The following is a 24,853-nucleotide window of genomic DNA, read 5'->3' as shown; positions in this document are numbered from 1 at the left end:
TTTTGTTAGTGAAGAGATTAGATAAGTAAAAAAGACTGACAAATATAAATAAAAATTATATGCTTTTTGTTGTTGATATAATTTTTAGTTTCAGATATCACACTGGTATAATTTAAATGATTAAATAACAAGCAGTGACCAATGACATAATAATAGTAACCTAACATTTCTTTGGTCCTAAATATTTTCACATATATTTTCTCTTTTAATTCTCACATGATAAAATAATTTTAAGCCATTTTTACAGATGTAGGAATCAAGAAAAATATAATTTGCTGAATGTGTACAAAAGGATTTTTTGTACCCTGAATTCAGGTCCTCAAACTCAAAATTTTTTATTTTTTTTCATGGTTTTCCAAAAGAACATTTAAGTCACAAGCTAAATTCTGTTGGCAAGCCATCCTAAGAGTAAGTAAAATATATGTGAAGAAACACCAGCCATTTTATTCACCTACAAAGTCATCGTACTTAAACTGAGAAGGTGAGTGTACTTTCCAAATGGCCCAGATAAATCTAAGGGAGAAGTTATTTACTTACTAGTCTAGAAAGTATCAATCAAACTCACTTGCTTACACTTTTTACTAAAATGTTCCCTATTAGCATCTTTTCATTCCTCAGATTTACAAAATAAATATTTATTAGCCTTCTTGTATAAAGAATTTTTTACTTTAAACATTTTTTACTCATTAAAAATATGTAAAAAACCTCTACTACTACTCCCAAGACAATCAATATTTTATGTACTTTCTTAAAAGAGTTTTAATGCACAAATATGCATATTCAGTACTTGCATCACGCTTTTTTACATGTCCTCCAGGCTTTCTCCCACATAACAGCATGGTTATCTTTACATTTTGGAAAACATTACTTTTCACAGCTATATAATATTTCACAAGGTAGATCCATCATTTATTTTTACTGTTCTTCTAATTCACATGGTTATTATTGTAAAAATGTTTACAGAAAGTAAAATTGTCATACATTATAAAACATGAAAACCAGAAAGCAATCATATCACAACCTATAATTCTTTCTAACAAATCACTATTATGAACTTAGTTTACTCTCTTTAGTTCTTATTTTAAAATATGCCTGTAGGTTGTTATTATTAAAGTACATATGATTCTGTATTTTGAATTAGTTTTCACTTAATACCACATTTCATCTATTATAACAACTATGGTATATTGAATAGAAATTCCATACTTTATTACTTCACTGATAATTGTTTAAGTTAAAAATAATTTTCTAAGCCAGGCACAGTGGTGCATGCCTATAATCCCAGTGGCTTGGGAGGCTGAGACAGGAGGATTGAGAGTTCAAAGACAGTCTCAGCAACAGTGAGGCGCCAAACAACTCAGTGAGACCTTGTCTCTAAATAAAGTACAAAATAGGGCTGGGGATGTGGCTCAGTGTTCTAGTGCCCCTGAATTCAATCCCCATTACCAAAACAATAATAACGATGATGGTGACAATAATAATTTTCCAATAAATAGTGCAAGCATTCAGTCTTTACACCTATGCACTAAAAAAATAATTTCCAATACTAGATTCTTATATACAAGATTATTCAGAAAAAGGCTGATCAGGTGAAAATAATGAAAAAAAAATTTAAAACCTGAACTTCAAAGTATAAATAGCATCCTGATCTGTTTCCCATCAACCAATCTTTCTAGTGATTGTGAAATACAAAAGCAAACACACAAGATATTGATTACATTTAAACCTATTACATTTTCCATAAATTAGTACTTCTTGGCATATCAGTCCTGAGTGAGCAGTGAGCACTTAAATGTGCCCACATTTTTGTTTCTATTTAAAAACATCTATTTTTACATACCTTTTAGATACAGTTTAGTTCATTTTCCCTTTGAATCTTAGATGTAGTTTTAGAAATGTTTTCAGGAACTGCTTCCTTTGGTTTTCTTTGAAATCCACATTGGGGGACAGCAGTAATTCTGATACAAGAAGAAAGAAAATGCCCCAACTTACCGTTTCTAATGTATTAACACGCTCCTGCAAATAAAGCATAACATATAATTATAAACCCAAAGCTATTAAAAATCATTACAAGTTGACTTAGTTTGAAGGTTTTCTATTTACCCTCCATTAGCAATAATTTATTTTAAAAATGTAAAAAAAGAACTCTCCAACTTAGAAGGAATAGATAAAACAGTCACGGAAGAATCACCATGCCTTTTCTCATTTCATCTCATGTGAGGGCTACAGGGTTTAATTTAATAGTAAATATAATTTAATTTAATAGTAAATATCATAATCTTAAATAGTTAATATCATAAATCTATCTGCAGTTACTGAAAGGAATAGCTCTTAACACTTTTGCATTGTTAAGATTACCTACACAAAGATAGGTATATATTAGTATGTTTGAATATATGAATCACAACTATGTAATAGCAGGAATATAGAAAAAGGAAGTTGCATATATACCGACTCCCATTAGGTAGGGAAAAATAATTTCACAGAAAGGAAAAACTAAAAGAATAACTTCATCAATTAAATTTAATAAGTAAATCATTATTGAAAACAAAGGAGAAAAATAAATGAGGAAGATATTCACATTTGGCCAATCCTGAATCTTTTATTATCTACAGCATCTTAGAAGGTTTATGAAAATACTGGTTTTTAAAGGGGCCACTGACCACACTAAGAAAGCTAAAATTGTTGTATAATCAAGTCTTTCCAGAGCTGCAAATGATAAACAGGAAATGTTTATCAAATTTAAAAAATTCTGAATTTGAGAAAAAGCAGTTTGAAAATTCAAGAACATGGAAGTCATCTTTTCTAGGAGGATCAAGGCCATAGGTCTTTCTTTTTCTTTTTGGGGGGACTGGAGGTTGAACCCAGGAGCACTTAACCTTGGAGCCACATCCAGCCCTTTTAAAGTTTTTATTTAGAGTCAGGTCTGATGAGTTGCTTAAGGCCTCACTAAGTTGATGAGGCTGCCTCTGAACTCAGGATCCTCCTGCCTCAGTCTCCAGTGCCACAGGGATTACAAACGACTGCTGCCATGCTTAGCCCATTTGTCTTTCTTTTTTGTCTGACATAAGTGATGAGCAATTTGAAGAAATCTGTGGAATGTGGATTTGTTGTTGAATCAAATTAATTTATCATTAATCCTAAGAAGTAAAAGGGAGAATATGGTACAGAGAATAACAGCTCAGGCCTCTTGAGAACTTGCAGAGACCCACATGGATTCAAGGCTTAGGAGCACAATGAACTAGTCCTACACCTGCCTTCTCTCAGCCTCACCAAGTATGGAGGGCTCCCGCCTCAGGCCTTCCGCAACCAACTGCAAAACTGAATGGAACATTTCTATCTGGTAAACAACTGGCTGTATGAGCATATGTTAAATGCTTACATTATGCAAAATCAGCCCAAAGCAGACTTCTTTTATGCAATAGTATCTGTTCAATTGCATTTTGTTGGCATACTTGGGAAGATTCCATCCTTGCCTCATAACTTTCATAAAATAACTACTACTTCACTAGTAACTTGTGTACCATTCACATCGACTGCTTTATAATAAATATGATGCCTCTAGTGGACTTTGATCAGCTTTCAGGCTTCTTATTCACAGCACATCTGGGACAAAACCATTCTGCAATGCTTTATTAACCTTTGCAGAATGAATAGAACCTCATTAGATATTTTTATAGAGATGGAAACAGCCTTTGGGCAGAATATGAACCATCTTGGAGTCAAAATATTTACTGGCCCTTTTTGGGTCTTAAGTTTTCTCCATACTATGGGTTTGTGGGTTGATGCTATTTAGGATTAGCACATTTTAAAAGCACACATAGATCTCATATGAAATAGGTGACTTCACATCATGTCAAAAGAGAACTGAATTAAACAGTATAATTCTCATCTTAGTATTTGCCAAAGATAAACAGGTATCATTATAATTTATATCAACTGTTTTCATTTCACTTAAGTATTTGTTATATGACTTTAAAAGAAATATGTACTTATAAAGACCCTGGATCCAAATGGTCAAAACAACACCATTTTATTAAAATATAAAAGTCAATAAACAGTACATTTTGGATGCAATATACTTTTGCCTGTTTATTTATTATCTGTTTTCTTCCAAAGTGGTCCTGAGATAGTGGTCAATAAAAAAATTAAAATGTTAAACAAAATGAGGAAATTGGGAACACAGAAAATTCAGTTCATTAACCTAAATTTCAATAATTCAATTTGTTAATCAGCAACAGCTAATAAGCTATCAGCCATTGCTGACAATTAGTGAGCTTTTGTCTAAATTGTAGAGTTTTAAAGTCTTAACTATAGGCTAAAGTAAAAAGAAACTATGCCTAATCTTTTTAAACTTATAGTGTGATTTAAAATTTTAAGAAATCGTTTAAAAAAAAGTAAATAGTTTAGCTGACATCTTTTTTTGGCAAATAAGATTAGTTATAATGCATCTACACTGTTCTTTAATTTTAAGAAAGCTAAAGTTTGAGAGAGATCTACAAAGACAATGAATGATGTTGACTCTAAACGATTGTACAAGTAGGTACTGCATAATCACTGAGCTAAATGTAGAGTGCTAATAGCTATTCTTATCAATAGGTGAATATTATACGTTCTCATGAAAATAATGCTGCTAGGCATCATATTTTAATTTATTCTGGGCTTGACAGGTCAAGTAGGGAGAATTATATTTTGGGAAAAGATAATAGCATTTGTACTATTAAAAAGTATTTTTAAATTTTTATGATTAGGTTAGTAACATGCCTTGAACTATAAATGTTCATTTGCTACTTGGTCACAACAGGATGTGCTTTAGAACTTAGGCATGAACCACGGCAATTCATTGGCATCACTGGAGATGAGCTAATATGAGTAGGTAAAGTTAAGAAATGAGCATGAAAGGGATCATTGATAACTGAATACATGGTCATTAAAAGTTTAACTGATTTAGCTAAACCAATCAATTAGGCATACTGATTCAGCCATCACATCTAAGAGATGAATTAGAAGCTTATAAGTCTGAACAATCAGAATTCTTCTGTCTCTGGTAAGTAGAGTTGAATAGGTCTAGTGGCTTAACTTTATCACAATAACACAGCAATTCCCAGGAATGCTTTCAATATATTATTAGCATATGAAAAAGCACAACAGTGGTATAAAACTATAACAAGAATCTCTATCTTTTCCAAGTTAGGAGCTCTAAGAGTATTCAACAAGTTTGGAAACTTCTCTGGGAATGAAGGGTTGTGATGGACTTAAAAAATTTTTAAGAACAAAACCCACAATGAGGATTTCCTCCCATACTGTCCTGAAAGCATAAAGCCTGTCTTGTGGAGGAAAAAATGTATTCAGCTCCATCCAAAGACCACCACATGGTGCTCTTCCTGTCATCTTCAACTCTGCTGAGTCAATATTCACACCTTTACCTGCGGCTTCCTACATAAAATATGTAGAATGCAATGCAAACAGTAGGTACATTTTTCCTTCTAGGCATTTCCCCATAGCAATCCATTACATTTAGCATTTTGCATTTTTTTAATAATTAAAACTAAGGAGAAATAATTTCCCAAACTCCAAGATAGTAAAAAGAAAGGACAGGATAAGGCTTTTATTGACCATCACCAAAAGAATAAGCATTCCATATAGTGATTTAAAATAAATTTAAAAGAAAAAAATAGCAATCTCAATGTAGCAATATCAAAAAAGCTTTAAAATTGAGCCTAAGTTGATTGAGATTATGCCAAATGCATCAATGATCTCTACAACAAATTACACACTCCCAATTAAAAGTCAAAAAAGTTACTCTAGGCTTAGGAAAGCTTTAAGAAGGAAGGTTTTAGAACAGCTTATACTGATTTTCCAACCATCCAATGTTCAATTTAGCCATAGAAAGAGCTGTAGTCAATTTTTGCTAACTCAGTTTACTAGCTGCTTATATGCTTTTTTCAAATAATCTAGTTCAGTGTCCAAAATGAAACAGAAATATTGAAGGAGGGAACAAGTCGTCAAGATTTAGTCTAAAAAGTCATCAATTAAACTCCCAACATTTTGATTTAGCCAGTTTGAAGGGATATGTCATGTCTTTACCTATACAGAGCATCCAATAATACTCCTTATTACCTGCTTTTCATTCTGGGTGTGGCTAATCCTTGAGAACCAAAAACAGAAACAAAGTGTCTTATCCACGTTTCCAATACATTCTCTCAGGTACTCCTATATTCCAATATATTCTCTCAGGTATTGCCAAAAGGAGAAGTGAGGGCAGTTTTTCTGCTATGTTCTTGGGTTGGCATTTTGGTTTGTGTTAGGTTTATTATGAGACCACTGCTGACCATCATACCGCAGTTTGACACTGTTCAGGAAACGCTCAGGACAATGTTCTTAACTAAAGGAGAGTACCATTTTGTATCTACTTTTAAGGGAAATTCAGAAGTGGGATACATGCATGGGTTTGTGGGGTGAAAGTTCAAGATAAGGAAAAAGGTATGGAAATATGTTCTGTTGGTTGGTCCTGTCAGATTTCAGTGGAAAATACAGCCTGAAAGGAAAGGGTTTTGCTTGAAGTCTTTGTAAACAAAGCAAAGAATTTTTTTTTCTTTTGAAATGAAGAATCATTTCAAGATTCCTCCTTCTATAGCACAACATGACATGGTATGTAGGTGTGTGCCTGCAGAATGTGACTCCCAACAAAATGAAGGGCAAATGACCCAGAATTACTTTTCTCCTGTGACTGCCCAATTCCACAGTGAAAGTGTTTGTAGCAGGTAACAAAGGCATTTGTTCAGCGAGTGACATCTGGACTGGAGAACAACTAAAACTTATTTGCAGATAAAATAAAGACTCTGATGGTGGTTAGGGGCAATGCAAATGACAGCCAATGTAATTTCTGAGATTGACTATTCCCCAAAAGACATGTGGAAACAGAGTTGAGTAGTAGGGGAAGAACGCCAGCAACTAGAAACCAATTGTTTTTTTTTTTTTTTCCCAAGGATTTACATTGTAAAAAATAAAGTATATGTCTCCAGTTGTGAGGATAGTCATATATCAGTGAAATATGTTCTGAGTTCCAATGCAAATCATATTGCAATGGTGATTATGGCGTAATTTATGAGCAGGCTTCTGTCATGCAGAACTTGTGACAAACTATAGAGCATGTTTTCATTTTAAGGTATACAAAGGGGTGTGTATCTTCCTGTCACCAAACAAAGCTGGTCTAATCAGATTCCCTCAAGCTAACATCTTCCTTGTTCCTCTAAAGGACATACCTCCTGAGCTTCCTGGTGAAGAATATCACCAAATACTCTTTTGGCCCAAGTTCCTGTTCCCTGAATGCTGAATTACAAAACTGGTCATTGAGTCATTAAATGGTACAAGTAAACAGGCCACCTTGGGAAATTATTGCTTACCTTTGAGCATTTCCAACAATCCACATCTTAACTTACAGGCAGAGACATTTAATAAATATTTTTCACTCCCATATTCTCCCTGTGTTATTTGATGTACAGTTACCTACAGTGTTCTACACCAAAAGAGCTACTGATAAGGATAATCAAGTCCTAAGCAGCAAGTTTTAATGTAGTGTACTTGGTTGATCCCAGTTAGGTTGCTTTTTGCTTCTACATTCAGTTTGACTTACATTAAAACTATATCATTCATTTCCACTTCCTAGTACATGCCCAGGTGAGAATGGAAAGGCAGTTAAAGGATTGAAAATTAACTTCAGATTACCTGTCCTCCTCAGATCATCAATTGAGCCCTTTTTTCCCCCCATCTAAGAATACTGAGGGAAAAACAACTCCATATCTCTCTGTTTAGATGTGCTTTGAGGATACACACCTGAAGTCTGGCTTATCCTGTAAGTCCTAAAATAAAGTCGATACGTTTTGACTATTCAGTTCCAAATATCCTAAATATTTCTACCTATGAAATACTTAACTGCTTTTTCTTCAAATTGAGCTTCACTTTGATTTTTCACTGTGGTCTGACTACCGTCTTCCCAAGGTAGAAGTTTAAACAGTAGCTTCGGCTGTTTAAGAGAGATGTGAGTTATGAAAGAGTTGGAAAGCTTTATCATCCTAAAGTAACTGGAAGCACTCAAAATAGTAATAACTATAAAAATAACACTAATAAAACTAAAACCATTTCAAACTAAATTTTAAATTTCGCATTTAGAGAAAATGATGTAGTAATTTTAAAATGGTTCTCCATATAATTCCTTACCCAACTTAAAAATCACAATCTTAGAGAAATCATTATTTGAAATTTAGAACATCTTATTCTTTAGGATTATAAATAAAGAGTAGTGATTTAGTTCAAAGTGTCCTAAATTGTCTTGCTGGAAGAACTAATCCTAAATTCCAGTCTAGGCAATGAAGGCTTAAATGAGATGGCAGCTTGTTAAGAGTTGTACCTGGCCAGTTAAAGCCATTAATGAAAACTACTTGACCCTCACAACTCTACCTGCAGACAATGGAACACTGGGTGCAGTGTCAGTGTAGGAGTTCAAGAGGGTCTGATTACTTAGAATTATACTTTCCTTCCACCTGCCAAATTATTCTAAATTCTACCAAAAGAAATTTATTCTTTGTAGAAGAACTCAGAAATTTATTCTTGGACTCTCTCATGCCAGTTCCTCTTTTAAAAGGCAAACGTTTTAAAAATAGATTACCATTAAACTAGTTTAGGAGTCAGCAAAGTGAGCCAAATCCAGCCAGCCACCTGTTTTTATAGGACCATGAGCTAAAACGATATTTATATTTTCATTTGGTTGAAAAAAAAAATCAAGGTAAGAATAGTATTTCATGATGTGAAAATTGTATGAAATCCAAATTTCAGTGTCCATAAGTAAAGCTTTATTGGAACACAGCCTGGACATTTGCTTAAGTATTGTCTGTGGCTGTTTTCATGCTCTAATACAGAGGTAAGTTGCTGAAAGAGAACATAGGAAAGTAAAACTGAACTAGTGTAGCATCTGCCCTTTATAGGCAGTATGTTAGCTCCTATTCCAAGGTGTTGGTATCCTATAAGAATTCCTTTTCTCCTTCCTCAGAGAGGTCACACTGTGGAAAATGCTGTAGGTTTCTGGAAAGAGAGGATGAAATGAAACACAACTAACCAGGACCAAAAAAGGGATCAGGAACACACAAATTTCACCCAACTTTAAAACAAACCTCAAGTTGCATGTGCATAAAAACACATGCCCAGAAAATAACCATTCTGCAGACCATCTAAGTTGTTCTCTTTTTGTCCTTTATTCCCTTTATCAATCTTATTCCTTTTCTTCTGATGTCTTTCCCTACTTCCTTCTTTGCTTCCTTTCTTTCTCTATCCCTCCCTTCCTTCCAATCACTTATGCACTTAATTCATCTGTTCATTCACATTTATTGAAGGAGGCACTGAGCAACACATTGGGTTCACGAGGAAGATAAAGATCTTATTGTTTTTATGGAGCTTACATTTCAAAGGAGTTGACAAAGAAATATATAAAGCAGATACAGAGGGAATGACTGTGGGTAAGGGTGGAGGTTTACTCTCAACAGATTGAGTTTAAGGTTTAAGTCCCCATGAAGAGCAACATTAGAATTGAAATCTCAAGGACAGAAATGAGCAAGTCATTGAAAGAGCTAGGGAAAAATATCACAGAGAGAGGAGTAGCAATGCAAAAGACCCAACTCAGGGATTTAAAGGACAGAAGGAACACTAGTGTATGCATTGTGGTTATTGATGAAAACATCATAATATCAACACTATTTATTTAAAGATTAAGAGTCAAAAATTTTATTGGTTATTTTAAACATTCCTATTTTTAATAATCACAAAAATCCCAATAGAAGGATATTATTCATTTCATTCATCTAAAGTCAGAGAAACAGACTCAAAAACATTAATGCTGACGTTGACATCATGATTAAATAAATGGGCAGTCTGGACTGTAATCCAGTTCCAGATCCCTTTAATAGCTCTAAAAAAAAAAAAAAAAAAAAAATGGAGCTAATGTAAATACCATATGCTGACAGTGCAGTTTTATGGGCAAACAGACAATAAATGCTTTTTTATTACCATCAAGGTTATTTTGTGTTGTTGCATGGTTCAGGTTCAGTGATGCACTAGAAAACTGTTCTAGGACTGCTTTCTTAAAATTATATATGCAAGAATAGCATTCTAGAACCTCGTTTAAAACAGATAACAGGTATACAAAACACAATAAAAATTAATGTTTTAATAAAAAGTTGTTTGTATATCCTTTTATATTTATTTCACTACATAAAAATGGATTATATATGTGTGTGCATGTGTGTGTGTAACACACACATATATATCACCAGAGATATGGAAAATGCAGGACATCTCCACAAGGAGAGACAGCCAAAGGGGATTATATTTTTGCCACATGCCGGAAACAGACTTAATTTGGAGTCCTCTCCTCTGAATTGGGAAAAAACCTCACCCCGCTGAAAAATAAAGCTAAAGAGCTTCAACCTTTCACCTTGATGGCACCAAAGAAGCTGGGAGGTAGATGGCTGATGCCCCCTGCCCAGGCTCCTGTAGCAGAGGCCAACAAAAGCTACATATCTACATTTCCTATCTTTTGTCCCATTTTGCCCCCCTTTCAGGCCAACTAAACCTACATATGTATATCACCTAACTTTAGTTTCTATAAATTATAACTGCTTGTGTGGGACAGCAGAGAAGCAATCTACTTGCTTCTCCCCAATTTGATCAACCTGCATAAAGTTCCTTTTTCCTATTTTTACTTTTTGTCTATCTCTTATGCAGGTGGAAGGTGGATCCTGCAGTCTGGGATTCAGGCAGGGTCCCTGGACTAGGCTACTAGGAACATTCCTTTCATAAGGGTGTTGTGACTCTTCTTTACCTCAGGCCAGCTGAGTCACATGTAGTCAATACCACTGGGAAACAGCAGAAGAAAGATAAAGAAAAGCAAAAATCTATATTTAATTAGCTATCATATTGTGCAGCTAGATGACAACTGCATTGTGCTAGCCCTCCAATTCTTTTGGATATGGACTACAGGGATTTATATTGGCCAATAAGCCTATATATGGTCTCTTTCTTCCAACTCATTTGCAGGAACTTCAACCAAAATCAGAATACCACAAATGCATGGTCTCTTGTAAGTAACATTTTCTATTTCACTTTATATGAACAAATGCAGAAATATTAGCAGATATTACATGTTATTTACCAGCATGCTAATAAAAATTCACACATAAAAGTAAACACTAAAATTCTAACAAATAAAATCTAGAATAGTACGTATTACAAGGAACTCTAGAAAAAAGGGCCCTTTAGTGTTCATTTTTAAAAAACCAAATTAATGACCAATTATGATAAAGAGACTAAGATATAAACGGAAATGCTTTTTAAGTCATTTCTTCAACTCATTTTAGTTTTATCACTTTTTACACAATTTAAAATTTATGAAAACCTTCTAATGTTGCCTTTAATTTTTGCCAGAATATTTTGAACTTGGTTTAAAACTGAAATTGAAGAAGCCTGAGGAGGGCTTTAATAACAACTTTCTTCAGTCTGTTTGTTTAAAACATGATGAATAAGCAAAAAGAAAAGGTGCAGAATAGAAAAAGAAAAATGATCCCTTCTCCTTCCTAGCAGTGTTTGAGGTTACTGGATTGTTCATAGACTTGCACAAGAAATTAAAACCTTCTTCACATGCTAGTAGCCAAGTATATATCTGACACGGTCCTAGTTGTCATATATGTAAACTTGGAGTCTAATGGTTTATAGATAGTTTTAAAGTTAAAGGCAGAAAGAAGCTTCACTAATATTAACTCCCCGTTATCTCCTGACTCATTTAATGTACTCTATAAATTGCATAGTTTCTTAAGTCTTTTATTTCGAAGGGGTAGATTGTCACTGTTTTACCACACTAAATTCTTAATATATCTGACAATGATTCATTCAGATAAAAAAAAAAATTGAAAGAAAAAGCTAAGAACCTAAACAAATCATGGGCCAGGGAATGGTGCAGAAATTCTGATCATCATAGCTCTTGAGTTATATTAGTACAGTGGTGTGGAAAACTTGGAATACAAGTCCTAGCCCCACCACTGTCAGGCCAAAAAAGCCTTAGCACTGTGAAAGAATTGCTCTGTGGTGATTAATATCAATCACTAGCAGTTCACAGGTGATTTTTTTTCCTTTTCTTTGGATGCACAGATCATCACCCTTTGGGGTTGATTTCCCACAATCTTGACAGGAGGTAACAAGTGCTTAATAAATATTTGTTAGTAGATTTAAACATAATATTGGCAAGTTTTTAAGACTCCAGACTGAGGAAATTCTCTGCAGCATTTCTTTATATTCTGGAAAATCACCCAGAAGTTGAGAGGTGGGGGAAGTCCAAGAAGTAAGAAATATAATTTATTTCCATTAATACTTAGAAACTCAGAAATTTGTTTTTTAAGTCAGTGGAAATTTGTTTCCACCAGAAAAGTATTATTGCTGAGTGTTTGTTTCCAAATTTGCTCCACAGTTCAGTCATTACATAGAAGAATATTGCATTTCACAATTGTCACTGTTATCAGGAGATGCTCGAGAAAACGGATTAACATGGTTATTTGCACAAAACTTAAGGTTTATCTAGGGACACTGTATCAGAAGCACAAGCAGTAATATATTATGGAGAATGGTCTCAAAGTGTTCACTTAAAGTCCACAACTCAAATGAATTTGCCCCCAAATTGTAAGATAACTGTTAACTATTGGGTACTTGCAGAAACCCCTAGACAAGCTCAACACCATGAAACATCACAATGTACCAAGATGGCTTTTTGGTTTTCACAAGAAAACATAAACAGCTATTTATATCACGGAGCCTAGAGCTGGGACTTCGGACAATGGCATCAAGGGACATTTGTCCAAAGGCTGACTTCCGTGATGTCAAGGAGATGGTGCATGAAGATGCATAAAATAATCTCCTCCTTGAGAGAACAATTTATAAAATCTCTAAAACACATCCAATTCCAACACATTTTCAATTCTAAATTTTTCAGTAAACTTTCTGCATAGAGTAAAATTTGGGCTTTTAAAGGCTTTGTCTTTGGCATTTTAAAAATGTTTCCAAATGGTGCCTGTATTTTAAGAGCTTTTTTAGAAGCTTGATTCAAGGAGACTGCTGAGTCCTGATGATTTGTGCTTTTCATCCCCCTTGGGTAAACAGAGCCAGGCAAGTTTTTATATTTCTTTAATTCTCAAAAGAAAACAGTCTAGTCAATCAACTTCCCTATATTCAAATATAAGAATACTTCTTTCAGGGTATTTTATCTTCAAGTTTTATTCTGTCATAAATTTGGAATTAAAATTAAGTTACAAATTTCAGGTAAAACAAGGTGATAAAATTTAATGATCACTAAAATTTCAAGTGGAATCCATTTTACTGAACTTGGTTCCCTCTTCTCCTGAGGCCTCTTGATGTAGAAAATTGAACTGTGCAAATCTAATTGGCTGAGACCCTGCTTGACCCCAAGACAGACTGCTAATGCTTTATCTCTGTTGAGATCTCATACCAAATCTAAGGTTGGATAAGCCTCTTCACCTTTTGAGAAAACAGAGATTTTAATGAGCCATTAAGTCACCTTGCCCTGAAAGTAACAAAGGGCTGCTCACACCTCCATCCTCCATAATCATCCATATTTAGTTTTGCTTATGTCATTGCTTGGAATATTTTTAAAAATCATACCTTAAAACAAATAGATATATATCTATTTGCCTAAATTCTAAGGAATGCATCTTGGGAAACATAAGTAGGTATGCATTATATTGGTTTCTAGAATTATAGAAGTTCCACTATAATTGAGTTATCCTAGGGATAAGCAAGATATTGCATTGCTTTCTAGTTTAATAAAATTTTAAAGTTAATCCAAATTTATCAATTTATTCAAACTGACACCTGTAAAAGTATGCTTTAGTATCTCCCAAGGAAATGAGGATTTCTGGGGAAATAAATTCCTCTAGTTCTTCTGGAGATACAGTTTGAGAAAAGGACATTCCCTTTCACCCTTACTTCCTCTTCTAAAGTAATTCAGAAGGGGCTCTGAGCTGCCCCACACCTGCATTTCCACCCTCAATGTCTATTCCCAATCTACAGTGTGGCTTGAAAGTACAGGTTACTAGCATTCTACTGTCTGGTGGAAATGACTGACAGCAAAACCAAGGAAATTATCCACTTGGCCTGTCACTAGGCCAGTTTTCTTTAGAAGAGGAAGAGCCATCTACTGGGTACAATAAGATGTTAATGTACTATCTTGTCAGCATCTGCCAGGCCAATTTACTTGCGCATGTCAATCCTACTCTCTTATGGTTTTTCTTGCCCAGTTTGTCTACAAGGATGTATCTGTCACCTCTACATTGGCATTCTCTATTACAATACCCTTAGATTAATATTTACTAGGTTTGCTCTCAAAAAAAAGCCTCAAGGAATTTCATTTCTATTTTTTTTTCTTTAAAACACTGTGCTGCCATAGGCAACTTGATAAGTAACTGAAATAAAGTAATGGCTAGATAAGATTATCTTCTCCTTTCCATTCATCTTAAGTGCTTCGCTTAAGTACTACTGAGGTAACGACATCAAAATCTAACACCTCCCCTGCAACACTAAAGTAGTTCTAAAATAAATACTAATAGCCAAACTTTTAGGACAGTCTTAAAAGGCTAACTAATAGAGAAACTAAATGTAATTACGGGTTGTCTGAAAAACAGCATGTCACGAATGCCATTTAATATCCTTTGGGGCACAGCTTCTGGGATGTTTCAGAAGGAAAATATTTTCCTTTTTAAAATAGCATAACCCCATTTAAAAAGTTAATCAAATGATTCAACTCATTTCTAACAAAATTTCTAATATTCATAATCAGTCTCATTGTCTTAGGGAGAGAAAGGAATCACTTTAGTTGGAGGACCTATAACCTAAATGTTGTCAAAAGTATTTCTGGACACATCCTTTGTCATTAGAAATAGTCAGTCTTGTTATTGCCACACTGTGTGTTTTTCAGTTCCTTGTTATATTATGTAGCTATACAAAGACATAATATTTCCTTCAGCATAGTCTGCCATAAATAGAAATTGAAGATTCATGGTTGCCCATGGAGTGGGTAGGAAAAGAGAGGGAGCAGTGGAGCAGAGGGAGGAAGGGAAGAAGGCAGGGAGGTGCTTCCTGCAGGCCAGGACTGGGTCTGGCTTCTTTACTTCTGACCCTGACATGCAGCATGGTGTCTGGAACACAGAAAATGTAAATAAATAGTATTTATTGCACAGTGGTTGTAAACAAAATATACTTAGGACCTGCCAGGCACCAAGGGTTCCATGCTTCTTATCATAATTCTCTTGATAATCCTAAGAAGTCAGTGTTACTATTGTTCCCAATTTATAGATATAGAAGCTGCCTCAAAATAACCTAAAATAACCTAATAAGAGAGGGAAATCCACGTTATAAAATCTAATTTTAGCTCATTTCAAATAAAATGAAAAGAGGCAGCCATAAATTAGCAAAGAAAAGGGATGTGGGAGTTTTCAAGATATTCTGTTTGGTCACTTCCACAGTTAACCCTTTGGAACTTTCCTCAATGAAGTAGGATACTAATTTTTTAAGTATGCTTTGTATTTGGTGGTTCACAAAGCAACATGAGGAAAAAAACAAGTTACTGAAAGTGAACCACATAGATTTATATTTTAAAGAAAGAAAACAAAAACCAGCACTAACATCTACTGCTACCAGCCATAACAAGCAAGGTGTCAAGTCACTGAATACATTTCAATAAATTGAGGAAAAATGGATTACCTTTTGTGTCTATTTTAAATGTTTCCACTGATCTCAAGAGGATTAAAGAAGGGATTTGTTTGTTTCAGTGTACCTCAAATCCATATGCAAATAGAACTCTGATACTGCACTACACATTTATAGTCAAAGACAATACTTTGTTTTTAAGAAGAGCAACACGAAATGTAACTGCAAATGAATGTCACAAAAAATGAGCCAGACAACAGTTAAGCTCCAATGAAGAATTCTGGTAATTACAAGCTGTATTGTAACAATCACTGTCAAATATATTTGCCTCCACTATTCCTGACTCCTGGCAAGATTGAACATATTCTCTTCCTTGTGCCTGCTCCCTCCCCCGCCATCTTGTCCTTTTTCACAGCTTTTATCACTCATGCCAAATGACTCATTGATCTTTGTTTCAATGCTACACTTAAAGAGGGAGAAAGCAGAGCACAGCAGGAGGGAGAAAGGAAAGAGAGCAAAACAGAGAAAGAGTGTGTGTGTGAGTGTGTATATATACACATACACACATAAATGACATTACCTGGGTCTTGTCCCTCAAAACGTTTTAAATTAAAAAAAATGAACTCTAGGACATGGGGGATGGGTACTGTTTTTCAATTGATCAACCTTAAGGAGACTCAGGGATAAGTATAACTAAAGAGGAGACCAGCAGGGTGGCATTCACTTGTTCAATTCACAGATATTTATTGAGTAACCCACGGCAGCCATCGCGCTACACAGTGGACATTTTAGAAAAGGAAAGACATGAGGGTTGCTTCACAGGTATGACAGGAAATATATTTATTGAATGGTAAAGTTTTGGTTTGAAACCAAAATCCATAGCAAACTGTCTCCAAAGATGTAAAAATATCAGTTTACTAAATATTTTCCCCTTGCAATACTCTTTTTCTAAGCTTTATGATCTGTGTTCTCTTGTTATTTTCTTTATGTCTTTGGCTCCTGGGTGGGTTCTTGTCCTTGGTCTGTTATGTGAAGTGCTATTTTCTAGAGTTGTGTTCCAGGCTTTCCCTTTTTCTTGGCCTACACACTTCCTCTGAGAGTTTTCATTGCTCCTATGACTGGTAGTATCATTCATATGCTATGGACATCAGGTTTGAGGACATCATATTCTGCATGTTCTCTAAACCCCTTGAGTGTCTGACTCAGATGAACCCCAAGAGAATTTCAAAATACCAAAATCAATCAGCTTACCCTCTCATTGACCAGCACACCATCCAAGAAATTGTTCAGTTAAGAAACCTGAGACTCATTTTAATTTCTTCCTTTTTATTTCCTACAATCATTCTCAAAAGTTCCATTGCTTCTTCTGTCCTAAAATATATTAAGAACCCACCACTCTTCTTCACACTGCCTGCTGCCACCCAGTCCAGGGTACCGTAGTGTCTTGCTGAGATTCTCACAAGTATCTGCTGAGTTGGTCTCCCTGGTTTCATTCTTAACTTTCTCCAATTATTTTCAACTTTATAGTCATTTACCTATTCAGAATGCAAATTTGATCATATTGTTCTCATGTTTCAAACCCTTCACAGACTTTGTATATACTAAAGTCCAAGCTCCTTTATAATGTCCTTCAGACTTCTGCTCACCTTACATTACCTTACAAGTCTCTCCTCATTCAGATGCCACATTTCACCAGATTGAACTTCTTTCAGCTCCTTAAACATGTAGGTGTGCTCTCTTATCAGAGTGCTTCCCAGATCCTTCCCAGTGCCTCAAATTTTTCTTACCTTCACCCCAAACTTTCCTAGATAACTCTTAGTTATTGTTTAAACACTGGCTTCTGTGGATCGCCACCCATCATGGCTCAACCCATCTACCTTCTATTACACTTAACTGCCCAACCAAAAGGATTATTCCTCTGGTAACTTAGACATTCCCTCTTAATATCATTTTTCAAATGTTTTATTATAAACCCTCATTTAAGACTCTTCTCTGCTAATTCTGGTATAAAGGGCCAGAAACAATCCAGTATAGAGAGCTTGGCTTTGGAGTGCTAGCACCTAGTTCCATGAATGATATTAGTGTTCAATCAATATCCACTCTGAGTACAAAGAGAACCTTTTATTTATAGAAAACACCCCCGACCCTTAAGGAGAATAACATTAAATGTAGAATATCTGTTATACATAATTATAAGATGATAATGAGTAAATAAAATTGACTCCAATTTGGATAACATGAAGATTTGCTAACATTGTAAATTGGAATTAAATATTTAGCTCTCCTTCTGGGATAATCTGATCTACACTAAATACTTCTGGAAGGCAGTTTTATGATTTATATTACAGATGAGAACATAAAGCACAGCAAAGTTAATTGAGTTACCCAAGGTTACCCAGTGAAGCAGAAGCTGAGCCAGAACTCAAAACTCAAAAGCTGTCGACCTCCAATCCTTACTGTTAACATTTTTGGGGAAATTATTTTGTCCTTCCCTCCCAAAGTACTATTGTATTATTTTAGGACATACTTTAATAGCCTTCTCCAAACTATCACCTATGATATTTTTCATTTGAATAAAGAAATGCAGGGATTTTCAGTGGATTTTCCTCTAGCCTTTTACATTAAAGCCTTTCTGTGATGTGCCTCTGAACTCATTGCTCTGAGAGGTGTCAGCTCCCTGTATTCTTAATGGCACATTAGTATCAGATATTAGTCATCACTAAACAGGGCCAACATTTAACTCTTCTGCTGTAGGAGACCATATTGCACATTTGACATCTATAAATGTCCAAAGTTAGTTGGCTGGTGCATTCTATTGCACTGGGTGAACATTTTGGTAGAAAATGCTGCCAACAGTTAATAAACATTTGAGAAGCAACATAGGTTATTATATTTAATGGGATTACTGATTCCAACAATTATATTCCCAAAGAAATAAACTCAAAATTATTTCAAAAGGCTAGCTATGTACTCAGTAAATGTTTATATGTGGTACTGTGAGTCCAATGGCAGTCAACAATATATAGCCAAATGCCAAAAAACCTTATTATTGTCTCACTAGACTAAAATGTTTACTGAACACAGAGCTTTGCTTTTTATAACAAGCATTGCTGATATTAATACCACAGAGACTGGCAATGTGAACATACACTTGCTGTTTTTGTTGTTGTTATTGTTTGTATGTTTGTTTGTTAGCCACACAGTGGACCAACTAGTGTTCTTATTTTTTATATCTGAATATAGTTCAAGATATTAAAGGACTTTAATCTGTACAAATCTGTAACTAATACATGCCACTTTTATTGTACACACAGAACTACAATACCTTAGCATTTTCAGATGGATAAACCATCAAACGGAAGAATCTGCAATCACAAAATATTTCCCATGCTCTTTGAGCTTTACTTGGCCCATTCTTTTTTCCACAGAAGCAAACATCTTCACCCCAATGCACTTGAGCCTGCTCATTATATCACTCTCCCCAGTCTGGCCTTATAGCTCCAGGCCCATGAAGAACTCTAAACGTCCAAAGTATTTACTGTTCTTAATCTCCAACGTGACATTAAGTGAATTGGTTCTGTCATGTGTATATAACTTATTGTGTTTCCTCTAATAAAGACAGACAGCTGAGTTACCCATTTGTAAGTTAGCCCAATGTAATGGGAAGAGAGAACTTCTGTCGGATGCTAACTTAACTCAATAGCTTGTATCACAGAAATATCAATTAAGATTCTAGCAGAAACTTTCAAACACAATTTTCAAAAAAATCACACCAATATTTTAGGAATTTGGTCCAATGCTTATACAACTCAAAAGTAACTTAAAATTTCCTTAAAAAAAAAAGAAAGTGCAAAAATTCATGGTAAATTGAGAGGCTATATAAGGTAAATATTAAGCTTCATATATGTGTTAACATTTCTGGTTGGTCACTGATAGTCAATATAAATAGAGTCAGGATACTTTTGACTTACACTTGAAAATGTCAATTCCATGAATTCATTCTCCTTCATCAGCCTTATTTTTGGAGAAATTACTGAAAGGATGTTACATTCATTTCCTAATGCTGAAATTCTCACTATACCATACCCAGAAATAGTTTCCTTTGCAGAGTAGCCTAGAGGCTGAGCTGGCTTTCTGCTTTAGCTTACAAGTTTTCTCTCAAAGACTCTTAAAGGGAACTTTAGCTTTTTGATATTGTATTTGTCACCCATTTCCTATAGCAGTCTGAATGCAACTATGAAGGATAACAGAGCAAAAAATAAATGTTTTTATCCCAAGGATACTTGCCCTGTTTGAGAATTTTCTTTACCTGCAGAGATTCCATTTCTTCATCTTTTCTTTGGGTCTCTTCTAGCAGATCTACAATAAGAAAGTAAAATACCCATGAAAATGCAATGTCAAACTGGGTTGCTTCTTATTATTGAATGTAATTCAGTTGATAGCTTGCATAATCTGCTGGGAAGAGAATTTGATATTGAGGTGTGAGAAGCAATATACAGAAATGTCCTCTGATGCCAACTGATGAGATGCTGCAGAGCTCTAGACTCTGCCAAACCTAAGCTAGCTGAGAAGACTTGGGAGGTCCCAACTTTATGAGATACTACAGGATGATATCAAATCAATTACAAATCAAAAATTCACACCAATATTTTAGGAATTTGATCCAATGCCTACACTACTCAAAAGTAACTTAAAATTTCCTTTTAAAAAAGTCTTTTTTTTTTCATTTAGTAGAAACAAACCATTTGCTCTTAAAATAAGTTTTTAAGCCAAGTTCTACCCTGAGTCAATTTTTATAAGCAAATTAAAACTACCTGGAATAATGGGGTGTTATTAATGGAAGTAGAGCACCTCAACTGTAAAATTATATTAATTATCATTTCACACCAAGAGGGTGGGATGCATTGAAGCTATATCTGACCAAGAGTTTGGCACCACCTCAGAGAAATTAGTGGCTGGAAAAGAAGGTAGTCAACTGAAGAGAGACCTGTATTAATGCACACATACAGCCATGGTGTCTCAGTGCCCTACATTAATTTATGAACTGCTCTAAAGGAAAATACATTTGGCAAGCAGAATTTTCTGCCTGCAGCTATACCACCCTGTGCTATGATCTTATTAGATCTCACAAATCTAAAGAGGGCTGGGTTGAGTCAGACCTTGGATAAAAACTAGCAAGAGATACCTACAGCAGTGCACATTAGTATTAGCATTTGCCTTACTCTGTGATTGATATAGTTTACCAAGAGGCAGCATAGCATAAAAGAAAAATATAACGTATGGAAGTTCAATATATATTCCAGAAAGGCAAATGAAAATGTTTTTAGCAAGTGCTACACGAGACGCAGAAGGAAGTGGTAATACAGTGGGTGGCAAAGTCACTTGGATGTATGTCATAAGTGGATAGGCAATACACTGAAACTTCAGGACCTGGCAGATGGTATAATTGATGGTGATGGCCTTTTGAGATTGCATGGCTAAGAAGGCTACAGAGGAGAGGCAAGCAATCCCAACAACACACAATGTGCCTCAGTTAAGGAAGAGAAGTAATTTTTATTCTGTATCCCATAGAAGAACTGACAGGCTCCCCCAAATTCCCACATTCCAGTTATGTCAACAATGACAGAAGGATGACAATGTTTAAGGGGCATTTTGGGGAATTAGTTGGCATATTAGGTTCTTTAGCTTTCAGATGTCAAAGCAAATCTGGAGTGCAGGACACTGAATAAGAGTCCTCACTCATTCCTCTTCTTGCGACTTATTTGCACTGAGATGCTGCAGCTGCTTCCATCAGGGTGTCATGGACGTCTGCTTCTCTACTTCTTGCATCTGGGCTGGCCTCCTGACTTGATTTGTTGAACAGAATACAGCAGAAGCAACTCTGTGCCAATTGTGTTGAGGCTTCGAGAGGCCTTGCACATTTTCACTTTTCCAAGAGAAACCACGTTGTTACCATTTGAGGAAGCCCAGGGCAACCTGCTAGTTGACAAGAAAAGTCTGACCCAGGACTCTCCCCACTGAACACCACCCTGAAGGTGGCCCCAGGTGGTATCCAGCTCATGTCCCAGCAGAATTGCCCAAGTGACCTGAAGGTGACCACAGATGACTCAGATGGAAGCCCAGTTGAGGCCAGACAAACTCCCTAGCCGAGTTCAGAGTCACTTTCAACTGGCAGAATCATGAGCTTAATAAAATTTGGGAATGGTCTGTTTCAAGAACTTGCTAAGTGACAGCAACCAGCTGCTAATTAACAACAAACATTTAGGATTTATTAAAAAATTATAGGAGTAACTAACAAATACATGAGAAAAGTGGATTCACATTCTGAAGAGAGTAACAACTAGAGCAAGTCAGGATGGGTGGGGATGCAGGTATTATAAGCACATGGTCATTTTATTCTAAATATCTCCAATATTCATGTCCCTCCAGTCAAAATGAGATTCCAGGAAAAACTAATGAGAGTAGCTTAGATCTCTTGCCTATTACTTAGGTAGGGTAAAGTAGAGAATACTTTCATTAACAATTCCAAAAGGATTGGACTAAGAGTAGAAAGGATGGTCTCTACATGCAAAATTAGGGTATTATTAATAGAAGAAGAAAGGATGAACAAGACACTGACCAAAACAACAGATGATTATTCCAATTGGCTTTAGTAAATTGTGTCTTCAGCCCAACTTTCTCCGATATTTGTGATTTATATGATCACTACTTTGTTGTTATGAGGATGCAGTCATTTTGCTATATACCACTTTGGGAAATTAGGAGATTCTCAGAGGTGGGCTCTTTGTAACAAATTGCATTGTTTAATGGTGCAGTGGAACTGGAGTGATATATAGTAGGGGATCATAAATGAATGATCAGAAAATGAATCTTGTACCTCCAGAGACAAGTTGGTAGAGAAAACACCAGACATCATAGAAAAAGTGTACGGGATAAATGCTAGGTAATGGATCTCTTACACAGTCAAACCGAACTCAGTCATCTGATAAAATACAGATATAAGAAAGTTCAGTATACCTTTCTCTTTGAGGACTTCCTGTTCCTCTTCTTCATGTAATTCCTGCGACACTTCAGTTAGGTGCCTAACTAATCTGACATGCCATAAAAGTAGAGCTCGTGATCCTGGCTGGCAAGAAGGAACCTCTATTAGCCTGGTACTTCCAAAGCTGTATATTTTAGTAAGTTGGAGGAATTTGTTCAACAATAAAGGTGGCAAAGAAGAAAATAGAGAGAAACAAAGAAAGAGCTGGTTGAGGACTATATCCATCTCTGACTACAAAACTCAAAACTGGACTTCTAGTCAATTTCTTTTCTTCTTCTTCCTTCCTTTTTTTCTTTATTTCATTTTTTTTCTTAAATTAGATTTAAGTTTTCTTCTAAAGTTTCTGGGTATGTGATGGTGTTAAAACTTTTTATCATTGTTCAGAAACCTGGAAAATTTAGTGCTTGGAAAAATCTTTCAGTTCCACTCTGAAACATTTCATTCTATAATAAATAAGTGAATGATTTGCCTGAGATTATCTAGTTAGTACTAAAACCACATCAAGAGCTTTAGTCTAATACATCATGCTCTCACTTGTATCACTCTATTTAATTATACCCTTGTTCCTACTGTTACTTATTTAAAACACACACACACACACACACACACACACACACACACACACACACGTCTCTGACTTGCTTTGGGAGTTCTCCAGTGGCAACAACTAGGGTTTCTTGTGTCTCCCTAACTACTGCCTCCCTACCTTGATACTTAACTTAGATCCCAGCTTGCCTTCACCTACATCAACTGCTCACTTGTAGGTGCACTGTTCAACTACATCCATTTGGGATGATGAATACCGCTATTAACCTGTACTGATGAAATATGGCCACGGGCATAACTGAGAAGAACTAGCCCATGGCAAAGAGATGCAAGCCAAGGGACAGCAGGTGAGACCTTTGGATAGCTGAAAGGAAATAATGCTGTGACAACTGAGCATGATCAGTGCCCCTTGTTATAATGAGTAATCTTTTGTTCTCATGTTTGTAAGAACAAAGAAAAAGATCAGCATGGAAAATGCTGAAGGACTGCTCTGCTCCCTGGCTCACCACTGGCATGTTCCTGTTTTCCTTCATTAGTTTTTGGTTTGCTCTTTAAGACAAACAGCAATTCAACTGCCATGCAAATTGTTGTGGCTAAATATGCTTCCATCAACATTAGTCAATGAAAGATTTTTGGTGAAAAGGGAAGTAGCCCCGAGTATTTTGGATTGGCTCCAATATTTTAAATGAGCTGATAGTGATTATGACATATAGGGGGGGTCCTATATTACAAAGCAGAACATCATAGATGAGAATTGAGACTCTAGTTGTTTTGTTTTGCTCCATTCTGCATTTCTGTGGCACACTTAGGGTAATATATCCTGACCATATTTTTGGCTAAGACAATTTTATACCCTTTTGTTTATTTATTTGTATTTAAAAGGTGAATCAACTCTGGGTATATCTAAATAACACATCCATCTAGTAATTTGACCCTTCAGAGGAATGCTGAAGATCAAGTTTAGAAATGCTATTTTTTCCTTTAACATTTACTGTAAAGTATCTTATCCATAGTACAATCAGGATGGCCGATAATGGGCAGAAAGTTATAGAAAGTGGGGCCTGAGATACAGCAAAATTTAGGATCACAGCACTGGACAGAGTACCACTGGCAGCAGAACATGTTGAATTAATGATTGTGGTTTAGAGAAAAGCATTTAGCTTCTGGCTCTTGTACCTTACCCAGTAATTCAGTGCTCCTGTTCAATGTTATGCTGTGTCCTGACATTTACTAAAAATAACATATAATGTAAATTCTCGAAAGAGCTCAATATTTATTTCTCTAAATTGTGCATTCCTCTTTGTGGAGAGCAGTCATGGTATAATGAAATCAAACAAATAAAATAGCACACTAAAATCCATAAGAGGCCATAAACAATGGACGAGCCTCCCACAGTTATACCCCAGTTGCTCAAGACATTGGCTACATGACCAAGACAATGGTCAGTTTTTCTTTTTCTTCCTGGGCTACCCAGTTATTGGGATCATTGACATTTTAGGGATAGAA

General features: G+C 35.4%; 1 protein-coding gene across 4 annotated transcripts in view; it reads right to left on the bottom strand.

Moving 5' to 3' along the window:
* The window catches only part of Cep128 (centrosomal protein 128), a 410,851-nt gene that overhangs the window by 58,812 nt on the left and 327,186 nt on the right, over nt 1-24,853 (bottom strand). For 2 of the 4 annotated variants that reach the window (XM_046440733.2, XM_046440734.2), the window contains exons 21-23: nt 20,069-20,118; nt 7,937-8,026; nt 1,993-2,016 (exon numbers count right to left, since the gene is read on the bottom strand). In XM_046440733.2, the coding sequence (XP_046296689.1) occupies nt 1,993-2,016; nt 7,937-8,026; nt 20,069-20,118 (164 nt within the window). The remainder of the gene's footprint in view (nt 1-1,992; nt 2,017-7,936; nt 8,027-20,068; nt 20,119-24,853) is intronic. The other 2 variants (XM_046440735.2, XM_058577821.1) reach the window with 2 other exon arrangements.

This window comes from Marmota monax, unplaced genomic scaffold, assembly GCF_021218885.2.
Source record: "Marmota monax isolate L192 unplaced genomic scaffold, Marmota_monax_Labrador192_F-V1.1 WCK01_AAM20220418_F8-fsc00017, whole genome shotgun sequence".
In the NCBI taxonomy this organism is placed as follows: Eukaryota; Metazoa; Chordata; class Mammalia; order Rodentia; family Sciuridae; genus Marmota; species Marmota monax.
The sequence above is the reverse complement of the archived record's forward strand: the minus strand, read 5'-3'. Positions and strand labels throughout refer to the sequence as shown.